Consider the following 21,386-nt stretch of genomic DNA (forward strand, 5'->3'; position numbering starts at 1 on the left):
ATTCATTCTTTAACTGTTAAGTTAAAGAAGCCCTATGAGACAAATGGTGATTTGTGAATATGGGCTATACAAATACAATTTGATTGATTGATTGATTGATTATAAAATGATAGAAAATATTCAAAATAGTTTCACAAAGCTCAAGGTGACATCTTCAAATGACAAACAGTCCAAGAATCCAAAGCTTTTTAATTTGAGTCATAAATGGCAAAAATAAATCACAAAAATGTAAATGTCATCTATAGTTTTTCCTTCAAAACATCTACTCAAGTATCAAAATAGTGGCTGATAAATTTTCTATCAACTAATCAATTTATTGACCCAATTCATTGCAGCTCTTCAGTTAACACCTCACACACATTTTCATTAAAGTTGAATTCCATTGCCATTGACAATATTCAAAACACAGCCAGCAGAGGGCCTCGATAGAACAAGACACAAATCTGACATCCTGAATCTTTAAACAATACAATATTTAACAGTACAAATTGTTATATGTACAGTGCTACAGTGGCATCAGTAACCCACTGCCCACTTATATTTTAACATCAGGCACCTACTAACATTAGTGCGTACATCTCGCCCCACTTGGACGCAGAAATCTCCTGCAGCTGAGTAGAGAGCAGCTTGAGCGCAGGATGTGGTTTTCAGAGTCTGAAAAGAGGATCTCAGCAGGAAGTGCAACCTCCCTGTGACAGGAAACTGATATTAACAGTCAACAGTCCATACTCGCTCAGGTAGCTGATAACACATGGATACTGTCAGACTGCTTTATTCATCATGGTCTTATTCAAAGTCAAACTGGGTCTACACCCTTCTATGCAATATTAGTAATAGAGAATACAAAAAGAGATGTTATCCTAAAGATGATCTCATCCTAATTTAACACAATACTGCATTTTAATAATTGATTCATGAAATTCTGTTAATCAATAAGTATCTCGATAAATGAAATAAGGCTTCTCACACTCATAATGCAACAGATAATAACTGCTATAAGAACAGGTGTCCTCTGAGGTGAAGGTGGAGGAATGATAACTATACATCAGAACAGGAAGTGAGAAAGAAAGGAAGTATCAAATGAAAACACAAAGAGCAGAGAAGAACAGATTTCTGTAAAGGGATGAACTTCTCTGTCATTTTATGAGGAAGCAAACAGTTCGTGGGTAAGAGGAGTTGTGCACTGCAGCAAAGCAACCACAGAAAGACTACAGTCATATGTTGCTGCCGGATAACGTTCTGCAAGACAGGAAACGAGAGAAGCAGAGGGACTGAGCTGGTGCAGGCACGGTAAACTTTGTCATCATTAACACAGACAGCAGTGTCCAAGTTAGTGGTAAATCAGAAACACGTCTCCCGAGAAGGTATTTGAATTTTGTTTGATGCATCTTTAAGAGAAGAGAACATTTGAGTCACACACCCTTAAAATCTGACATGGGCACTGAGGAGAAAGATTCAGAGCCTACAGCTCAACAACCAAAGGAGCATGGATCACCAGAGACGGAGAAGGAATCTCCTGTGGAGCCTCCAGCAGGACAAATATCTGACACCACCGACACCATCAATACATACAGTTGGCAAACCGGCAAAGGGGCGCTCGATGATGTGAAAGATCGAGGAGAAGGAGGAGCAGCTTCTTCTACATCTACACTCGACAAGATCCAGAAGGCCTCCTCCAACAAATGGAGCAAGATGCAGAACTGGCGCAAGGCCCTGAGTGAGGAACCTGGTGGGAAAGGTGGAGAGGGAGCCAAGCTGGATAAAGGTGCCAGTGGAACCAGAAAGAACCCCTTCAGAAGGGCCCTGTCTGAGCCTCCGGGGTCCCTGTTTGCGGCCCATTCCTCCAGCGCAGGTGGCTCAGCCGACGCAGCTTCATGCTCAGCTGCTGCAGAGGCCCCAGGGGTCTCCTCCACAGACCCTTCACAGAAGGGAGGCGGAGGGGCGCTCTTTAAAAAGTACCTGAGGACTGTTTCCCAGAAGCTCAAGAGGCCCAAGCTGCAAAGTCGGAGCAGCACCCAGACATTACTACAAGGTAATGAAATACATAATACATACTCAACTTATAATACATACTCAACCTATTTAAAGAGTATTTCAACAGTCTTTCAATTTCATGTTTGAGGTTAAGCACGGGAGTTGGGAATATGGGAATTCTTTTCTTACTCGTAATGACACATTTTTATATTATAAATAAATATGATAATAGGTGTAGACCAATGTGCAAGACGCACAAGGCAACATTTTGTTTTCATTTATCAAAATGGTCGTCCTATGTGGTTTGTACGTAGGATCAGTGACACAGTCGAGTAGGTGAGGTATGTGTGATGTATGTGTTAGGAGATGAACGAAGTGATTAAAAGAGAAGCTGACAAACTCAAGACGACATTAAACAAGAACATACAGTCGTATAAGGTATCAAAAATAAAAGATCAAAAAGGAACATTATCTGTAACAATATCTCTGGGTTGAATTCTGGAAAGAGTGGAATTTATTTATTCATATGTAGCATGTATGTTCAAATTGGCGATAAATGGAAAACTATGCAAAAGAGCAGATTACATACAAATTATAAGAACTTTGAAAGTTACATAAAAAAAATTAAAATCAAATAATTTAGTTACCCTTTCAATGAATTAGAGCTTGAAAACTATTCAAATGGCATCTTAAAAACGTTTTGGTAGTTCATTATGTTGAAGAGACAGTGTGATCACATTTGGGAACAAATCTGAGTTTGAAGTCCCCACAAAAGAATCTGGATCAGTGGTAGCATCAAGGAACTACTTAGATTTATAGAATTGTGTATATGATTCTTTTTACCCCATTCCCCTGATATTTAATGGAACAATAATGAGCAAAACAAATCTGAAATACATTAATCTGCTTAGTTTTGTCACATTATTTTTGTGTTTTATGCAGTACTGTCACGTATTCATGGTAAACATAACAAGGACCATAATCACCTTCCAAAATAAAATTCAAGACCAAAAATTGAATGATGCTCTAAGTGAGGAAAAACATGCCTTTCCCCACACTTACCTTAAGATTTACAAAACACTGCTACAGGAAACTGCTCTGCAGAGAAGGAAGCTGTATTAGTATTAAGTAATAACTATTGTTTATTCTTAAACCAACTGGGCTTTAGGGGCACCAAGGCCTGTGGCTCTCGATACCAAAATGATTGTTTAAAATTAGTTCTTCCATTTATAAAGAAAAAAAGACATTCATTCAATATTACTAGCTTTTCAGTATGTCCATCCTTGTTGTCTACCAGTTAAAATAATTGAAAAAAAGGAGTTTCCTCAGTCGGCAGATACAGAGGCTGAATGACCTTTCATCTAGTGACATTAGAAACCCCAGCAAACTTCTGACCAGCTTCAGAGCAGCACACCTGGCCAAAGATCATGTCCACAATAAATGTTTGCGACATACTTGAGTGTCAGCTGATACTATGGCAGACTGCCTGAACACAGAAACAGAGAAACAACATTAACTAGCAGAATGAACGACTAACATCTCGCTCTAAAAGAGTGAGAGAGGCAGTCATGACTGCCCACAGAAGATCAGAGATTTTAAAAACTGATAAACAAGTGAAATCAAGGAGAAAATGTCACCTCCTGCCACACTCGTTGCAAACAAAAATTGCGGCATTATTATCTATTATATCTATTTCTCTTAACACTTTTTCTACTGAGCTAATCTATACATTTTTCTGCAAACACATGCAATAATATGCCAGTTAAGAAAGTTAAACCTGTAGCAACATGAAAATACGTCAAGACAAAAACTACAGAGAAACCACAGGATGTGCGCAGCTCATCCTGGTGTGTCATGAGAGCGATATCATCTGAAGCCCCAGTAGGTCCTCAAATGGGAGTGACCAAGTGCTGTGGGAGATAACGTGCCATAATTACCAAAAATAAAAGAAACAAACAAGAGCCAGCATGTGGCTCCAATTACGCTTCTGCAATGTCCATAATATATACAGGATATTAAGGATACAGTTGGTTCTCCAAAGGCAGACAAACCATTCTGTTTATCTATTTTGTAGAATATGTTTAGTATGCATTTACATTTTCTGAAAAAAGCAATTACAGCAGGTTCATGTCTCGTTTTAAGCTGTGCATTAGTATAGAATAGTATAGAATATGAGTATGAGTGTGCACATGTGCTCTTGTGTGGCAGATGTGGGAGCGACTGAACTGCCACGACTACAATGGGCCCCACCTCAAGAGGTCCCCCTATGGGACATCAGCAACTGCAACCTTGAAGATGGACAAATTCTCATATCCCCAGAGGAGGAGGTACAAACACTCACAAACACTCTCACACACACTCTACACACACACACACACACACACACACACACACACACACACACACACACACACACACACACACACACACACACACACACACACACACACACACAGACAAATATTTTTATTCATATTAGCTGAAGCTTAGGCACAATTCCTATTCTGAGATTTCAGCACTTTCTTTTAAATTAAACTGAATGACTTTTAAAGTCTGCAGCACTATTGTGCTCCAGTCATTCCAAAGCTAAATGACACTTTCTATCATCTGAATTATGTAAATTCTTCAGTACTTGTGCTACTGTGGTACCAGATGGAGGTTTTCAGCAATACGTCAGTATTTATTGTGTCAGTAAGTTTAGGCAATTACAGGGGGAAACATACTACTGTATGTGTGTTGTGGATCCACAATGTTGTGTTTAAAGTGCTAAATGAATAAAGTTGAAGTTGAACTAACTCATAACTAACTTAACTTAGTCTATTACACCTGGAGGTACGATGGAAAAATGTCAACTCAAGACGATACTTCCAACTGAAAAGACCACAAAGAATTGTGTCTGTGTGTTTTTTTCAGCCAACGATGTGGACTCGAAACCGTGTCAGCAGCTGCCTGTCCAACATCAGCATGCGGAACCTTGCAGATATCGACACAGGTTCATACACCACACACACACACACACACACACACACACACACACACACACACAGAGGAAGTCACAGTAAAGACTCACGCTCATCCTCATCCTAACCTAACTGATCTGAATACTACTTGTCTAACCCTGACCTACACCTAAACCCAACCTTAACCTTAACATGACTTCACCTTAATATGTAATGATTTACGTTATGAGGACTTGTCCCAATAAGACCAGTCACCCCCATGTATATAAATTAAGCAAAATATAGAACAAATATGTGCATTAAATAAAATGCAGTGAACCCTGAGTAAAACCATCATGAAACTGAAAAAACATGACCGCCATAACAGCTTCTGACAACATGTCCACACTAATGGCTCTGCAGACAGTCACAGAGGAAATAGCTGAATGTTTATGCGTGCAACTGTCAAATTGCTTCCTCTACGTTTTTGGGGAAGATAGCATCGTGCCTGTGGGTTCTACCAGTCCAATGAGAGCTTGTAAAGAGAGGGAGAGAGAGCACAGTCAGTGTCTGCTTCGATTCAGAGGCTGCGCACTGGAAGTGACTGGTCTTGTACTCAATTTTGGCTGCTTGGCTGGTGCTCGCTGTCACCATCAACAGATGTTAATGAAGAGATGAGGGAAATGTTGCACAGACAGAGATCGAAGTAACAAGACTGTGTGACACCTGCAGACTAAATGATGGGATTCAGACGCTGGTTTGTCTGTGGTGGGGCACTGGGTAAGACATGTGTTATGAATTGTGTTGTAAACTTGTGACTTTAAAGATGTTTTTCCCTAGTAACTGAAGGATTAAAAACAGCGATACTGAAACGACAAATGAGGCAGAATCCTGGCAGAATATGATTTGTTTCTAATTTTATTATCTGCATAGTTCTAAATAGCTTTTCACATATAAGAATGTCTGCAAGCCAAGTGTGTAGAGTGCGATAGTAGACTTTAATCAAATTGTTGCAGCCTTGGCTGAAAACCACATCCTGTGTGGGCTCATCTCTTTGTAGTTGCTAATATAATTTTCTTGGCTAATGTTCTGAGGGTTTAATCTTTCAGACATGAGCAAAGGGTTTGAAGACAGGGGGTGTCAATCAAACAAATGAATGAAACATTTTATAAAAAGACAAAATGTTGTCGACAAACCTTAAACGGAAAGTGTGATGGGATATTGCAAAAACATGGGTATAAAAATAAGCTTTCAGTTCATTGTCAATATCAATGGCTTTGTTTTGGCCTGACTCTTAGAATGCAGTCCTGACCATGTGGGCCTGTCAGGTGGCCCGCGACCAAAGAACCAAGATGGTGGTGTGAGGGTGAGTATTTTAGACATAACAGATAACAATCTTTCTGCTAGCTCCACTTTTCCTGTTGATACCAGGTATAATTGGCCTCAAACACCATGCTTGCGTTCTTCAACCCTCAGGCACTGATCAAGAGACGTCTGGAGAACAAGGCCAAGAGGAATAGCAACACCCAACTAAACCCGTTGGGGCTAAACAAAGGAAGCAGGTACACTACACTGTTTCTGTAAAGCAAAACACAGTGCAGTCCACAATAACTGATACTTTATGTGTACTCCACAATATTGGATTTGAAATCAATTGGGGGGCCAATTAGAATCAATAAGTAAATTAAGAGTCTACTGCCACACTGGCATCTCTGTGGGGCTGAGCTAAATGCTAACGTCAGCATGCTCATAATCACAGCATTAACATGTTCATAATCCTAGTTTAGCATGTTAAATGTCTTGAGTTTTCTGAGAACTGAATTTTGTCTTACATCTTAGTATTGGATAATTAAAAAAATTGAAGGATTCAAAAACTTATTTCAAATCATCGTTATAAATGATTGTAACAAAATGTTTGGGGTCTCTGAATAGTCTCTGAATGGATGGTGGCACATGAGGTAAAGCCAGGGGATCAGCACAAAAAAATTATGGAAATAATTGTATTGTCTACAGGGCATCTATTTTAATTACAGAGATTCTTATCTATCAGTATGTATTTATCTCATGTCCTCATGTAACCTTTCATGATACCAGCAGTCACCAGCATGATATTTGACACCTAACATTTTATCATTTTTACGATGGCTAAATCTTTGCTCTTATTTAAGACATTATAGTTCCCGGGAGTCTGTGTCAATTCCAGTCAATGCAGTGGGGAGTCTAGATCTGAGTGCAGACACCAGCACTGTCATCAGGCCGGTCCACAGCTCCATTTTGGGGGAGAAGTACTGCTTTGAGGTAAACCTTGACTTTGTGTTTGTTCCTTCAGGTTCCTGAGGGAGAATCATATGGTGCCTGTGTCAAAAAAAGAAACACTAACAGGCTCCTTCTGGTTTCAATGTACTTACAGGTGATAAACTCTGAGAGCACCCACTGTTTCGGCTGCTCCTCAGCTGCCGAACGTGACCGTTGGATTGAGGACCTGAGACGGGCTGCTCAGCCCAATAAGGTATGAATTACTAAACATCTGTTGTTAAAATGTGTCATAGAAAATCTAAATTCTAAATAAAACATCTAAGTTTATCAATTTTCCCAGGATAACATTGAGCGCACAGAGAACTCCCTGAGTCTGTGGATAAATGAAGCCAAGGATCTGCCACCCAAAAGGCGTTATTACTGTGAGGTACACCTAGATGGGACCTTGTTTGCCCGCTCCAGCAGTCGAGCTGTTGGCAAGCCATTGAACCGCTCCAGCCTGGCAGGGGACAGCCCCTATGGGTCCTCAGGAGGCCTGGGGGCCAGTGGAGGTGTGGTTGGAGGGTGTCAACTATTCTGGGGTGAATTTTTTGAGCTTGACAACCTGCCCTGCGTCTCCCAAATCACCTTGCACCTCTTCCGCGAGGAGGACCCCAAGAAAAAGCGTCACTCCAGAGAGGAGTCCAGCCTGCACCCACTGGGCAGTGTGACTATACCTTTAGCTGATATCCGAGGGAGGACCTATCAGGAGAAATGGTATCCGATCACTCCATACAAGGCCTCAGGCACAGCAGGGTCCAAAGAGCTCCTGGGACCACAGGCGTCATTACGTATTAAAGCCCGTTTCCAGAATTTGAAGGTGTTGCCCATGGAGAAATACAAAGAGTTTGCCGAGTATGTGACAGTGGATTATGTGGAAATGTGCAGAAGTCTGGAGCCACTTCTGAATGTTAAGGAGAAGGAAGAGCTGGCAGGAGCTCTGGTCCATGTACTGCAGAGTATTGGCAAAGCTAAGGTAAATAATGAGCTAAGAAATCATAATTTTGAAATCTCACAGTGGGGAAATATCACTAAAACACAATCTGAAATAACCCCACAAAAAGCAATAATTATAATAATAAGGAATAATAACTTGTTTTCTTAACTGAATGCATGTTTCAGGAGTTCCTCATTGACTTGGGTGGTGCAGAGGTGGAGCGTCTTGGAGAGAGGGAGGCACTGATCTTCAGAGAGAACACACTGGCCACTAAAGCCATTGATGAATATATGAAGCTTGTTGGCCAGAAGTACCTCATTGATACACTAGGTAGGATCAATTGAAGATTATTATTATTATTTTTATTATAACAACCAGTCTGACAGAGCTCAAATTGACAGTACACAACTGTTCCTGGTCTCTCTCTCTCCCCCCTCTCTCTCTCTCTTTCTCAATTTTCTTTTTCACTACAGGAGACTTTATCACCCGTCTTTATGACTCGGTGGAGAACTGTGAAGTCGATCCTCTTAAATGCCCCGCCTCTGAACTGTCAAACAACCAGAAACACTTGAAGGAGGCCTGTGAGGAGGTGGTGATGAAGATTATTGACCTCCATGGGTGAGATCAGAACTCAGCTCATCATGGAAAAGTCAGAGAAAAACAAATGATACATTTTTAGGCCAGCAGTAATGTTTGAGCAGAATTCCGTGGGCTGATGTTTAACATGTTTCCTGTCCTCTCAGAACCTTTCCTGAAGAGTTACACAAGATCTTCTCCAGCTGGGTGGAGCTGTGCGAAGACCAGGGCAAACCAGAGATCGGCCAGCGTCTTATCTCTGCTTCCCTCTTCCTTCGCTTCTTATGCCCCGCTATCCTCAGTCCTTCTCTTTTTGGTCTCATGCAGCCTTATCCAGAGCCAAACACCCTGCGTACCCTCACCTTAACTGCCAAAGTCATCCAGAATTTGGCCAACTTCACCTTGTGAGTAGCCTCTCATCTGGCTTGGAAGTCTAATACAATATTTGAGCAAAAACATCTTTTGACAAGATGAAAAATATATTTTCTGGGAATGAGAAAGATAATAATAACTTTTAAACTGACAACTGATAATCATACTAAACCTGAAGTGGATTTTAAGTAAATTAAATCTTTGATTCTGTTCCAGGTTTGGTGATAAGGAAGAGTACATGCTTTTTATGAATGAATTCTTGCAGCAACACTGGAATGGAATGAGAAGTTTTCTACAAACAGTGTCCAGTCATGTCAACGAAATCCCAATGACTTCTTTTGACGGCTATGTGGATCTGCCTCTGCGCCTGGCCGTGCTCCATGGCCTGCTAGTAGACATCATCTATCAGAGGGGCCAGGTAGGATGGAAGACCATGGTCTGCTACGCCCACAGTATTTATCATCTGGTTGTACCTGATGTTGAAGCCTGTGCAACAGCAAACTGTTTGGTCATAGTTTATACAGGGTTTCTGCAGGTTTCAACAAGTTAAATTTAAGACTGAAATGTAAGACCCATGAAAATGGCTTTGAAAAACAAACTAATTTTACAGTGCTACAGAAGTAGCGAAATAAACATTAATATATTCAAGACCTACCTAAATGTTTTAAAATAATATATAGCACATAAGACTTTTTAAGGCCCAACATTCAGATTAATACATTTTAGACTATTTTAGACTTGTGTGTTGTCTAGTGTCTTGAGTCCTTGAGCCATTCGCTGTATACCGTAACCCTAATAACTTATGGCTCAGCTGCTGTGCTTCCTAGCCCTTAGGGTCTGCTTATGCTAGAAAACAACAAATTTGTACATGTTGTCTGACCACATTGAAAAAAGCCACACTTCAAGGTAGACTAAAAATGGGTGGTCATTGTAGACACACACAGGGTTGCAACTTATCCCCTTTACTGTTCTCCATTGCGATTGAGCCTCTAGCCATTGCTCTTAAATAATCGGACAATAACCTAGGTATAGAACGAGGGGGCGTTACACACAAAGGGTTACACACAATATCGCTATACAGACAATGTTATTTTCTATGTCTAAGACCCATTAAAAAATGTAAAAAAGAAAAAGGCTAGGTGTATGAACCTCCCGCTGTCTGTAGCCAGCTGAAATGATCATGTTATCAAAATGTATTCACCTTGTTCATAACATCCCAATCCTGATCAAAAAACATTCTTTAATTCACTGTAGAGTTGCATATCATCATTCATCTGGAATGGTAGACCATTAAAAGAAGTGCCCTTCAAAGGCCATAGAAAATGCCGGTAGCCAGTTTCATCTAGGTTCTGTGCTATGTGCCCCATCACCCATATCCCCTAAATCTACATATTTTCAAATAAAGACCTACTTGTCAAGCAAATTTCATTTTCTTTTCAACCTGCCAGACTAGCTTCAATTGCAGTCTGGCAGTCTCTAATTATTTTCTTATCCATACAAAGTATCACGATGCTGCTGACATGTTAAATGACTTTCTTTGAATGCGGTCTAACATTATTTCCTCCTCAGGGCACAATCGACAAGCTGCACCCTCTGCCAACGATTCTTAACCAGATAACAGAGTCAGTCGGACCTGAAGCACATCGGATCATAGTCAGTAGGTATGTTAAAAGGCCTTAAACAGGCCTACAACATGTGAGCGATTAACAACTTGAACATAGTGTTGATACATTTACTGAAGTTTGCTTTCTCTTTCAGCCAAATGGGACAAGCCAAGCCGGTGTATATTCCTCCTAAAGACTTGGACAAGTACAGCCCTCACCAGCCATCCCTCCAGCAGCTTCCTGTGGACTCCAAAGGCCTACGAGAAGGGTATTATACCCCTGACATTGTATTTGTGCTTTTTGGATGACAATAGTCATGAAGGGTGTTTTTGGGCTGACCCACAATATGTGTACCAATGATCTATCCAGTCATGCAGTTCTTTTCAAATAGTCACCCAGTGGCTACCATGATGTTAGACATCCAGGTGTGTTCCTTTTGGTAAATCCAGAGGTACTCCCGAAATAGCTGAGATATATAATCCGTCTAGCAAGTCTCCAATCAGTTGGACATTCCCAGAATACCACCAAAAGGAACTGTCAGGGTTCTTCTCAATGCCAAGGAGTGGCTCCACTGCAAGCTTATTCTGGATGTTTGTATTCTGATTTCTTCATCCTGTACAGTGACATATGTCAACTGTTGTATTCTTTCTGTCACTACCCTGAGGTCATGACAATGCATAAAGGTTTGACGTAGATCAACTGAGAAATAAGGCCTCTCCAGACAGGCAAGCATGAGGATATGTTAAATATAATCGACCAGCTATGAGAAAAATCATGACCATAAAACATTTGATTCACAGCAAAAAAACATTTGGAGACACAAAAAACCCTAACCCTAACCAATCAGTGACAAAGTGATTACACCATGTGGATACTTCTTCTTGACATTGGGATTAAAAAATTTCAAGAAATTTAGTTCATATCACACAGACTTGTGGCTTCTACAGGAGAATATAACATTGTTTCACAATATCGTAGCTTGTGGTAAGTTTATCTTGGATAGTTACAATATTATGGTCAAAAATCTGAATCTCAATTCAGAAAACGTACTTCTGTAACCATGCTGTTGAGCTCTGTTGGGGTGTTTAACATGCTAACATGATCAACAGATTTTCCAAATGCCATTTGATACAAAGGTATTAATTTAATACTGAATACCTTTGTTCTTGTATTTAAAAGGGATGGTAGAACTCGGAGGAGTACAAGAGAGAGGAAGCCGGTCGCCAGAACTCAGAGTGCTCCTCACCGACGTCCCGGTCATGCAAAACATGGCTTGAAGAGGCAGACAAGTTCTGAAGCTCTGCCAATATCTGACCCTGATCAGGAGCTGGAGGCCAACCAGCCACTTATCTCTCCACCTAATACTGTGAGTACAAAGAGGAACTCTGAGCCAAGCTGCTTTTCTAAGCAGATCATGTGCTCAGATACTTTTTCTAGGAGGCAAAATAGATATATTTATATTTTAAATAGTATAGCTTTGCCTGTTTTATTAGACGGAATCATGTTGACAATCTCTCATCTTGTGTCAGAGTGCCAGTGTCAAACGTACACATGCACCTGTTCCCTGGATCAAAAACAGCCACAACAAAGAGTCAAGTGAGATGAAGGCTGAGAATGAGGAGTTCAACTTACTCGACAGGGTATGAAAAACGTGCAACTCACTTTAACTGACCGTATACTGGTTGTACCCATATGTGTATTTTTTCATTACCACATTTCTTAAAATGCCAATTTGTGATTGACACACCAGCATGCTCAAGAGCTGTCAGAGCTTCGTTTGGGGATAGATCAGGTGACAGAGCGAGAGCTGGACATGGCAAAGCGCCTGGAAGACTTCATCAGCCAGAGCCAGGACCAGAATTCAATGCTGCAGGCTGAGGTGAACGAGCTCCAGAATCTGTTGGCGGTGCGGGATGAGCAGCTTGCCAGCGCCACCTTCAGGTAACATTGTGTAGTATAACTGTAATGTGCATGCTCCATTTGTCAGCATGTATTCAGTATAAAATATATTAGATTTTTTTATTTTGTCTGCATTTTTAATTGTATCAAGTACGATAGAAGTATGGTTCTGAGGGGGTAGCAGCACCCCCTATGGGCAAAAAAAAAAGTTTACTTTGAAAGTTTTTTGTTTTAATTGTAGCATAGTAGCATTTTTATACCACAGTGGATACGACAGCTGATGGTTCACATGGTGGCCTAACAAAACATATTTATGGCCTCTTGAACATGATATCTCTATATTTATTAGATTGCAGTGGTCAAAGGTCAAAGGTCATAGTGACCCCATATGAGTTCTGATGAAGAGCACACAGGTGTCTGTGTAAAGTATTCTAAAGCTGTTGTAAAATGTCATTGGCCATAAAAATGAATACTAAAATGTTGCGACACTGCATTTAATGGGACGTTATTATGTAGAATTTTTCTCTCTCTCTTTCTTTTTGTCTAAATGCATCCCTTCTTCTGTTTCTGTGTGTCACAGGCTGGGTGTGATTGAGGAAGAAAGAGAGGAAGATGAGAGGAAGCTGAATGTCGCTGTTGCAGCAGCTGAGCGAATGAACGTACTGGTAAGAAAAGAAGAGACAACCAATTATCTACAAGCAGGGTTGAAGTGAAATTCACTTTTATAGTTTCGTTAAAGGAGTAGTTCACCTCCCAACTCACATTTTATCAATTCATCTTGAAGCTGACATTTTTGCAGTTTTGAGGTGAAGAGAAGAACCTCAGGTGAGGCCCTTCTGGCTGTTTCAAAGTCTAAAGATGGCCATGCTTTTGCCATCAGGGCCCCTCATCATTGATACAACCTGCCTGTAGAGATAAGGCTCTAAGGATCAGTGACTTCCTGTAAATAACTGCTTCAAACCCAGTTTTACAGACTTGTCTTCATGTGATGTTGTCTTGATGTTGTGGCAGACACCCATTCATTGACAGTACACAGCAGTTCAGTTGTTTACATAGGGTGTGCATGAGATGAATAAATCATATTGATGTCTGTTTTCTATGTGCTCACAGGAGGAACAGTTTGCAGGCCTGCTCAGGGACCTTCAACGGCTCAGCGAGGCCTCTAACAGTGGCCAAAACAACATACAGCATCCTGAAAAGCCACACATCAACAGCAACTGAACCCAAATAGCTCAGTTTCGCAGTTTCGTATAAATACATGCAGTATATAGAGTTCATCTAGAAACCACTGCATGAAGTCGCAATTTTGATTCCCTGATGAGATGTAAGTTAATTCTATGAAGATATTCAAATAGGGTGCGAGTGGGCAAACTCTGACTCAGGAGTAAATTAAACCGACAGAATTTTTCTGCATTTCAGCTTTTACTGTATGTAAGCTACAGCTGTTTGAGTTTAATACATTTTCTGATGAATAAAATAAATACAACCTGAAGTGTTTCTCTCTTTGCCTTCTGCACTAATTCATACAAGTGCAACCGTGGGCGAAAATACACCACAGACAAAGGTTTTATAAAACCTCAGTTTTCCAGCTTTTAAATAAATGCACATTACATTTCATATAGCTGATGCTTTTATCCAAAGCGACTTACAATAAGTGCATTCAACCATGAGGGTACAAACCCAGAACAACAAGAATCAAGAAAGTACAAATTTCATCAAGAAAGCCAAACTACAAAGTGCTATAAGTAAGTGCAATATAAGTGCTACTAAAGCGCTACTTTTTATTTTATTTTAATATTATTTGAAGAATTGTGTTTTTAGATTGCGGCGGAAGATGTGTAGACTTTGTGCTGTGCTGATGTCATTGGGGAGCTCGTTCCACCATTTAGGAGCCAGGACAGCAAACTGTCGTGTGTTTTGTTGAGTGTTTAGCTCACAGTGAGGGAGCAACAAGCTGTTTGTTTGATGCAATAATTTAGAGTCTTTTGGTTGAACTAAATTTAATCTATTCATTTAAACTCACTAAGCAACCAGACACCCCAAATCAAGTTTTGGTCAAATCAAATATAAGAACATTTGTACCAAAATTGTTTCAGAAGTTCTCACAAATATGTGTCTTTAATGTCTATAAACGTTTTAACTGGTATTGTGTGTTAAAAAAGCCCAAGCTGAAAGGGTCAGTCCAGCATTTTGTGAGAGCTCCCTTAAATTGCATGACCGGATATGTACCGACCATGGTGTTGCAACTGCACCATGGTCGGACACCCCACTGACAAGCCTCCGTGCCACGAGCTTTCTGCCAAAAAATCCATCGGCATAGTGGTAAATTGACAATGAGTGAATTTTCATTTTTGGGTGAGCTATCTCTTTAACATGGCAGACATGTTCGCTGGAGACGGCATCAAATTTTTTGGAAGAAACCAACCTACCAGGAAAAGGTGTTTGCCACTTCTTCACGTATAATATCTGACATAATTAGAATACATTTGACTCATAATATAAAAAATATCTTTCAGACCATGAATAATAATAGTTGTGATAAAACGCACCCCCGCCCACACACACACACACGCACACAACCCAGTGGGACGGCTCCATTTTCTTGCTGCGTCATTGCGCTTGGCACCTTCTCTTTGAACGCAGCTGGGCTTGAAGCAGCGTCGGTTGCTTGTTGTCGACTGTTTTCTCCTGGACTCGCTGCACATTTGGGAACTAAAGGTAAAGGCCATTGTGGGACATTCATTATAAATACACTGTGGCTTTTTACTCGCTGAGTTCCGTGTATTTGAGTGTGTGAATCACCAATTGAACGCCAGTCTCGACGTCGCGCTGAATGTTTGTCGACATTTAACACTGTTGTTTGATGTATAAATGCACCGTGTTAGAAGGAAAGTGCCGTTACTCTGATTACATTTTACATTGAAAATGAATCGAGCCTCTTTACTTTCGTTTTCACGCTCCTCTAAAGTTAAGTTTCGTTTCTCCCTGCAGCGGCTCTGAGCTCTCGTCATGGCCGCGCTGGAGCAGTGTGACTTGTCTCTCATGAGTCTGGAGGATGAGCTGACCTGCAGCATCTGTCTCAGCCCCTTTGAATGTCCGGTGACCATCCCCTGCGGACACAACTTCTGCCAGGGCTGCCTGCTCACCACCTGGACGGAGCCCTACAGATGTCCCCAGTGTCGGACCCTCTTCCACACCAAACCCGAGCTGAAGAAAAACACGGTCCTCAGCACCGTGGTGGAGACCTTAAACCTGAGGAGGGTCAGGAGCGAGGTGAGCATGTTAGCAGAGGAGATGGAGACCAAGGAAGAGACCAAGGAAGAGGCTGTCATACGCTGTGACACCTGTATGGAAGCAGAGGCGGCCAACACCTGCCTCACCTGCATGGCCTCTTTCTGCGAGGAGCACCTGCGTCCTCACCGGGAGAACCCGGTGTTCCGTCTCCACCAGCTGATTGAGCCAGTCAGGGACCTGTTGGAGCACTTGTGCCCGGACCACCACAAGCTGATGGATCTCTTCTGCAGCCAGCATGTCCGCCCCATCTGCAGCCTCTGTCTCCAGCAAAACCACAAAGGCTGCCTCTTCACTTCTCATGAGGAGCAGAGGAAGCTCAAAGAGGTCTGCGTGTGTCTCACTTTCCCCTTGGGGACCACCTTACCCAACCTAATCAAATTTATCTGTATAGCCCATATTCACAAATCAACATTTTAACAAAGTGAGGCTTCCTCTGCCCTTAACACTTATTAAATAATTCTCATTTATCTGTTATCCAGCAACACAAGTACTCTGATTTGATTTGATAAAGTTAAGCTTGTTTAGTTACAACATTGAAGGAAATCAGTTCAACTTGTTTTCCAGAGGAACTCCAAAATTCTCATATCAAATATTAACATTCTAGTCCTTTTTAAGAAAAAAAACACATTCTGAAAGGGATACTCTGTTAACACTATGAAGTTTGTGCTTAACCCAATAATCCGTCAGTGGAAAGTGACACTTTGTGAACTGTGTTTGTGTGTCAAATCAATATATAATGTTTCTCTGTTTGTAGTTGGACCTGAAGGACAAGTTGGAGTTTCTTAATACAAAGATTGTGCATAATGAGACCATTATGTATAAAATGAGGGACATGGAGGAAATGTTGAAGGTATGTTTGTTTTGAAATTTACTATTTTAAAAACAGTTGCATGTTGTAGGAATTTAGTGTCCTTATTGTCCAAAAGGGTACATAGTTACATTATGTCTTTGTTTCTAATGCAAACGCTGTCAGATCTTTTGATCGTTAAACAAATTATGTATGTTTATGTTGGCTTCAAAACTCACTCCAGTATGTTTTTAAATATAGACTATATTTCATCTTGCTAAAATTCTTTTTTGATGAAACACATCTCTTCAGCAAGTTTTTGCAAGTTAAATATAGTAAGTTTGTTATACTTAAAATTTCTTAAATGTTATATTTCCCAAAATAAGCATCTGTAAACAATATTCAGAATTTATCATAAACAGAGGTCATTCAATGCACTTTAAAGAAATAAAAGTACAGATCAGAAGCTTAAAAACACATTAAAAGTAGTAAAACATAAAAACATTGCAACAAAAGAACAAATGATAAAACAGATAATGTATAATTTAAGTACGTAATTGGGTGATTTAGTGAAGGCACTGGAAAATAGAGCTGTGTTTGACTATCTTTTTAAAGCAGGTTATGCTTGGGGCAGATTTGATATCAATTGGGAGCTGTTCCAGCAGGGGGCAGCACATTCCTAATGCAATATTACCCCATTTTGTTTCAACTCTAGCTGACTAGCTCCTGCTGGTCTGAGAGACCTTTTTAGGTTTATAAACATCTAATATTTTAGGAACGGCGGTTGGGCCCTGAGCATTTAATGTCTTTTGGTAAATAAGTAAGACTTGTAGACACAGTCCTGTAGCTAACTGGAGGCCAGTGAACACACCTGGAAATTTGAGGAATATGTTCTCTTATTTTATTTAGAACTCTAGCAAACAACATTCTAAATCAGTTGCAGCTGTCTATTGGTCTTTTTGGGGAGGCCAGTGAGAAGAGCATTGTAATGTTAAGTCTGGAGCATAAAATGCATGAATAAGTTTCCAAATGTCTCTTTTAGACACAAAAGCTCTCACTTTAGCTATGTTTTGAAATGTCAAAAAATGTAATTAAAATCTCTATTCATAATAACACAGAGATTGTTAGCATGGGTTGAAGTCTTAAATGCTCCAGAGTAGGTAGGCACCAAGTTCCAACCTTCTGTCCTTGGTCCCAAATGGAAGTTTGCTGTCCTGGCTCCTAAATGGTGGAATGAGCTCCCCATTGACATCCGGACATCAGAAAGTTTACACATCTTCCGCCGCAAACTAAAAACACACCTCTTCCGACTATACCTTGAATACAATTTTTAAACTAACAATTTAGTAGCACTTAAATGACACTTACTTATAGAACTTTGTAGTTTGGCTTTTTTGAAGAAATAGTACTTTCTTGATTCTTGTTGTTCTGGGTTTGTACCCTCATGGTTGAATGCACTTATTGTAAGTCGCTTTGGATAAAAGCATCAGCTAAATGTAATGTAATGTAAAAGTATTTTTAGTACTAAAAATAGTAAGTATTGGAGTATTACAGTTTCAGTGAATGTGGTATTAACAAAAACCATGTGTCTTCAAGTAGTTATAGATTTGGCTAATAACCACTTTCTAAATAAACTTGCCTGTGATTGCGATGTTTGAAATAGGCCTGTAAATACTACAACTGTAAGTGCAGAAGCGTCCTGGTTTCTTTTCAGGAGTTATTGCAATAATATACATACTATAAACATGAGCTTGATGACTCTTCACACATACTGCGCCTTACTTGAGAGATACCATTATTAGTAATTCAACTCGGTATCTCACATGCTTAAATTATAAGAATATGGAATATGCATTCCCCTTATTTTGTCTGACTGCTGTTTTGACCTGTTTTGACCTAACCCTAACCCTTACTGATCTGTTCATGAATACTATCTTGGTCCCCTCAAGGTCTCAGCTGCCAACAAGAAGAAAGCGTTGGTAGTCGAGTATCAAGAGATGCACGACTTGTTGACTCAAGAGGAGAGCATTGCTCTGAATGCAGTGGATCGAGAGGTGGAGACTGGTGAAACCAAATTGAAGCTTCTCATGAAGAAGTTCGCTGAGAACATCGACCACATGAGTGGGTCTAAAGAATATATCAACAATCTGCTTAGTCAGTCGCAAACACTGGCCTTCTTGCAGGTTAGACGATCCACACTGTAACAATCAGCTTAAGTTTTAAGTCTTGTTGCTAAAACAATTCAGGAGCTATTGTGACACTATTTATCAAGGCCTGGTTAAGTGAGAAAATGTTGTGTTCAGGGGTCTTTAAACCCAGCTAACTGTAAAGTATTAAACAGAAACTCAAATGTATGCCAACACCAAATTTAATTAGAACCCTCCCCCAAACTTAGGGTCACAGAAAATAAATAAATGTCCACTTAAATATCAATAAGGTAAATCCAAAGGGGAAAAATGTCTTTAGGCAGCTCGCTCAGTCTATGGAAAATGTCCACAAAAAGAGAAAAAATCATTAAAGGTCCTCCCTTCATAATGCAAAAATATAACTCAGGAAACGGAATGCATTGCAAAAACAAAAAGCCCAAAAAGGATAGAACTCGCCAGGATGGCAGAGAAACAATGAATAGGAGTCCAACAAAGAGTTGAGGGGGGGGGGGAAAGCCTTCTGCTTAGTGGTTATGGTCCTTCACTCGCACTGTATTCTAAAATACTTAGAAACTTCCTCTCACACCGAACAAGGACAGTGAAAGCCAACATGATAGCCACACATTGCTATGGGTGACTCAAGTTACTCAGGGCTCCTGACTGTTTAAAAGAAAGAATCATCGTATAGGACATCATATGAAATACCCGGAGTGAGCGAGAATTTGTGTATATGCTCCCAGACTCCTCAGACAGGGTGTGGAGTTTACACACACACACTAATACCATTTATCACAATTTCTGTGACAATGTATCATCCAACAAAATGTGTTATCATGAGAGGCCTACCTTAATGAGTGAATCAAATCAGAAATCGTAACAAATCGAGATCTTGTGAATCTGAATCAAATCAATTTGTGAAATCAGTGGCGATACCCAGCCGTAATCAGCACCTACTTATACATGACAGGAGTCCCAGCACAGATGAGGTAGAAATCTGATGTCAGAGGGTCCCTGCATGTGGACACAGTGGAGGACCTGATTAGAATAAGTTGCTCTGAGGAGTTTGATGCCAAGGAGGCTGTACAGATGAGGTTCAGTCAGGGCAAAAGAGCTAGAATGCCCAAATACAAGGGTTGGCCGTCAGAGGTGCCAGGCCCCGGTGGTCCTCAGAAGGATGTGCTCTAAAGGGAGGGGAAGGAGGGGCATAAGCTGCTTTCAGAAATGCACTGGGCTCTGCAGTTCCTCTGTACTTTCTCCGGAGGCATGTGATTTCTGCAGCAGACTAAATACATGAAATCCTGCCTAGGCCTACTGCCCCACCCCTCACCTTAATGCTCTGTAGATTTTTGTGAATGCGTATGAATGGAGAATCTACTGCATTCTTTGTGTAAAAGGCAAACTCCGTAGAAAAAGCAGACCCCGTTGTGCAGACATTATCCGGAGTTCATGTCAAACATCTGAAGAAACTCTTGTCAGTTTCATATATTGTTGTGTGTATGAATTCCAACCCAGGCCTGGGTCATTTTCCACATTATATAATAATATAGCTTAATCTTGACCCTTTTGGAGAAAAGCTAGGGTCCATCAAAGAAAACCACATTGTGTTCCTCTCCTCACAGGTGTCATGTAACCTGCCTGCAGCTGCTAACTCTGACCCTTACACCCCTCGAATCCACCTGGACTCCAAGAAGGTGATAGCCAGCGAGGCCTTTGCTGTGACCTTAAAGGAGCACCTGACTGAGCTGTTTAAACAGCCTGTTGAGTCCAGACTGCAGCTGATTAAACCAGGTGAATATGCATTTAACAGTTGGAAGATGCATTAAGAAAGTATACTGAAATCAGTTGTGTACAATTTGGTTGCAGAAATTAACACTGACATTGCTTTAATCAAAACAATTGTAGTTTATTTTGGAGTAAATATTGTAGATATTTATTATATAAAAAGTTCAGAAATGTGTCCACTTAAATTTTAATTTACTCAACAACTGCTCATCCAATCAATGTCAAAGTTGTTGGGTGTGTTATGTGCAGTGACAATTGTGAAGTTTATTTTTATTATTAGAAGAGCAGATTAACTCTTTTTATCTACAAAAGCACACTAGTTCCTTAAATTGGACAAATTGTGTGGGGGTTGGATATCAGGGTAGCTGTTTGAAGTCACGTGGAGACAAATAAAGTAAAAGACAATCATAATGAAAATGATCTCACATGTTCTCAGGTACAACAGCAGCTTCTGCCTCAGGGTTTTCATCTCTTCCCTTGGAAACTTCCAAGGAACCTGGCATGTTCATCTTTCCGGCACATTTTACTGATCATACGTGTCAGAGTTTAACTGGAGACAACTGGTTCAAGAACAAAATGCACTTTCATCTAGCTCTTTCTCTTCCTATTTCAGAGCCTCTAGGACATCCGGGATATCCCAGAGTACCCAAGTCCAGATCCAGGTCACAGCCTAAAAGCAGGCCCAAGAAAGAAGCCTTCAATGAAAAAAGTTCTTTTGACTCATAAACTGAGAAACTAGATTATTAGGTACACCTACTTAATTTACATCTAATTCACACA

At 40.5% G+C, this 21,386-nt stretch overlaps 2 protein-coding genes across 4 annotated transcripts in view; both read left to right on the top strand.

Annotated features, from left to right (window-relative positions):
• Positions 1-1,182: 1,182 nt before the first annotated feature.
• Positions 1,183-14,088, top strand: rasal3 (RAS protein activator like 3). 2 transcript variants are annotated; one of them, XM_035174590.2, is made up of 19 exons: positions 1,183-2,032; positions 4,183-4,301; positions 4,888-4,966; positions 6,212-6,279; positions 6,390-6,475; positions 7,082-7,211; positions 7,324-7,422; positions 7,510-8,184; positions 8,331-8,475; positions 8,619-8,763; positions 8,889-9,125; positions 9,310-9,511; positions 10,663-10,754; positions 10,852-10,965; positions 11,877-12,063; positions 12,227-12,337; positions 12,448-12,638; positions 13,177-13,261; positions 13,707-14,088. In XM_035174590.2, the coding sequence occupies exons 1-19, from the start codon at positions 1,435-1,437 to the stop codon at positions 13,815-13,817; spliced, it is 3,474 nt and encodes a 1,157-aa protein (XP_035030481.2). In that variant the 5' UTR covers positions 1,183-1,434; the 3' UTR covers positions 13,818-14,088. The 2 variants fall into 2 exon arrangements, with proteins under 2 accessions (XP_035030481.2, XP_035030489.2); XM_035174598.2 differs by lacking the exons at positions 1,183-2,032; positions 4,183-4,301; positions 4,888-4,966 and adding an exon at positions 5,239-5,693.
• A 1,067-nt stretch (positions 14,089-15,155) lies between these two features.
• Positions 15,156-21,386, top strand: part of LOC118120028 (E3 ubiquitin/ISG15 ligase TRIM25) — a 37,907-nt gene continuing 31,676 nt past the window's right edge. For both annotated transcript variants that reach the window (XR_007034819.1, XM_047343005.1), the window contains exons 1-5: positions 15,156-15,314; positions 15,588-16,214; positions 16,645-16,740; positions 18,627-18,860; positions 20,444-20,612. Coding sequence is in view for 1 of the 2 variants with exons in the window: in XM_047343005.1 (XP_047198961.1) it covers positions 15,606-16,214; positions 16,645-16,740; positions 18,627-18,860; positions 20,444-20,612 (1,108 nt within the window). In the remaining variant the exon portion in view is untranslated. The remainder of the gene's footprint in view (positions 15,315-15,587; positions 16,215-16,644; positions 16,741-18,626; positions 18,861-20,443; positions 20,613-21,386) is intronic.

This window comes from Hippoglossus stenolepis, chromosome 2 (assembly GCF_022539355.2).
Source record: "Hippoglossus stenolepis isolate QCI-W04-F060 chromosome 2, HSTE1.2, whole genome shotgun sequence".
Taxonomy (NCBI): Eukaryota; Metazoa; Chordata; class Actinopteri; order Pleuronectiformes; family Pleuronectidae; genus Hippoglossus; species Hippoglossus stenolepis.

What these genes read in the sequence shown, in the direction of transcription:
- rasal3 (XM_035174590.2), top strand. Translation starts at nt 1,435, where the DNA reads ATGGGCACTGAGGAGAAAGATTCAGAGCCTACAGCTCAACAACCAAAG. An exon ending in AATTTGGCCAACTTCACCTT is followed by an intron (nt 9,126 to 9,309) that starts GTGAGTAGCCTC and finishes ATTCTGTTCCAG; the next exon opens with GTTTGGTGATAAGGAAGAGT. An exon ending in CTTGCCAGCGCCACCTTCAG is followed by an intron (nt 12,639 to 13,176) that starts GTAACATTGTGT and finishes TGTGTGTCACAG; the next exon opens with GCTGGGTGTGATTGAGGAAG.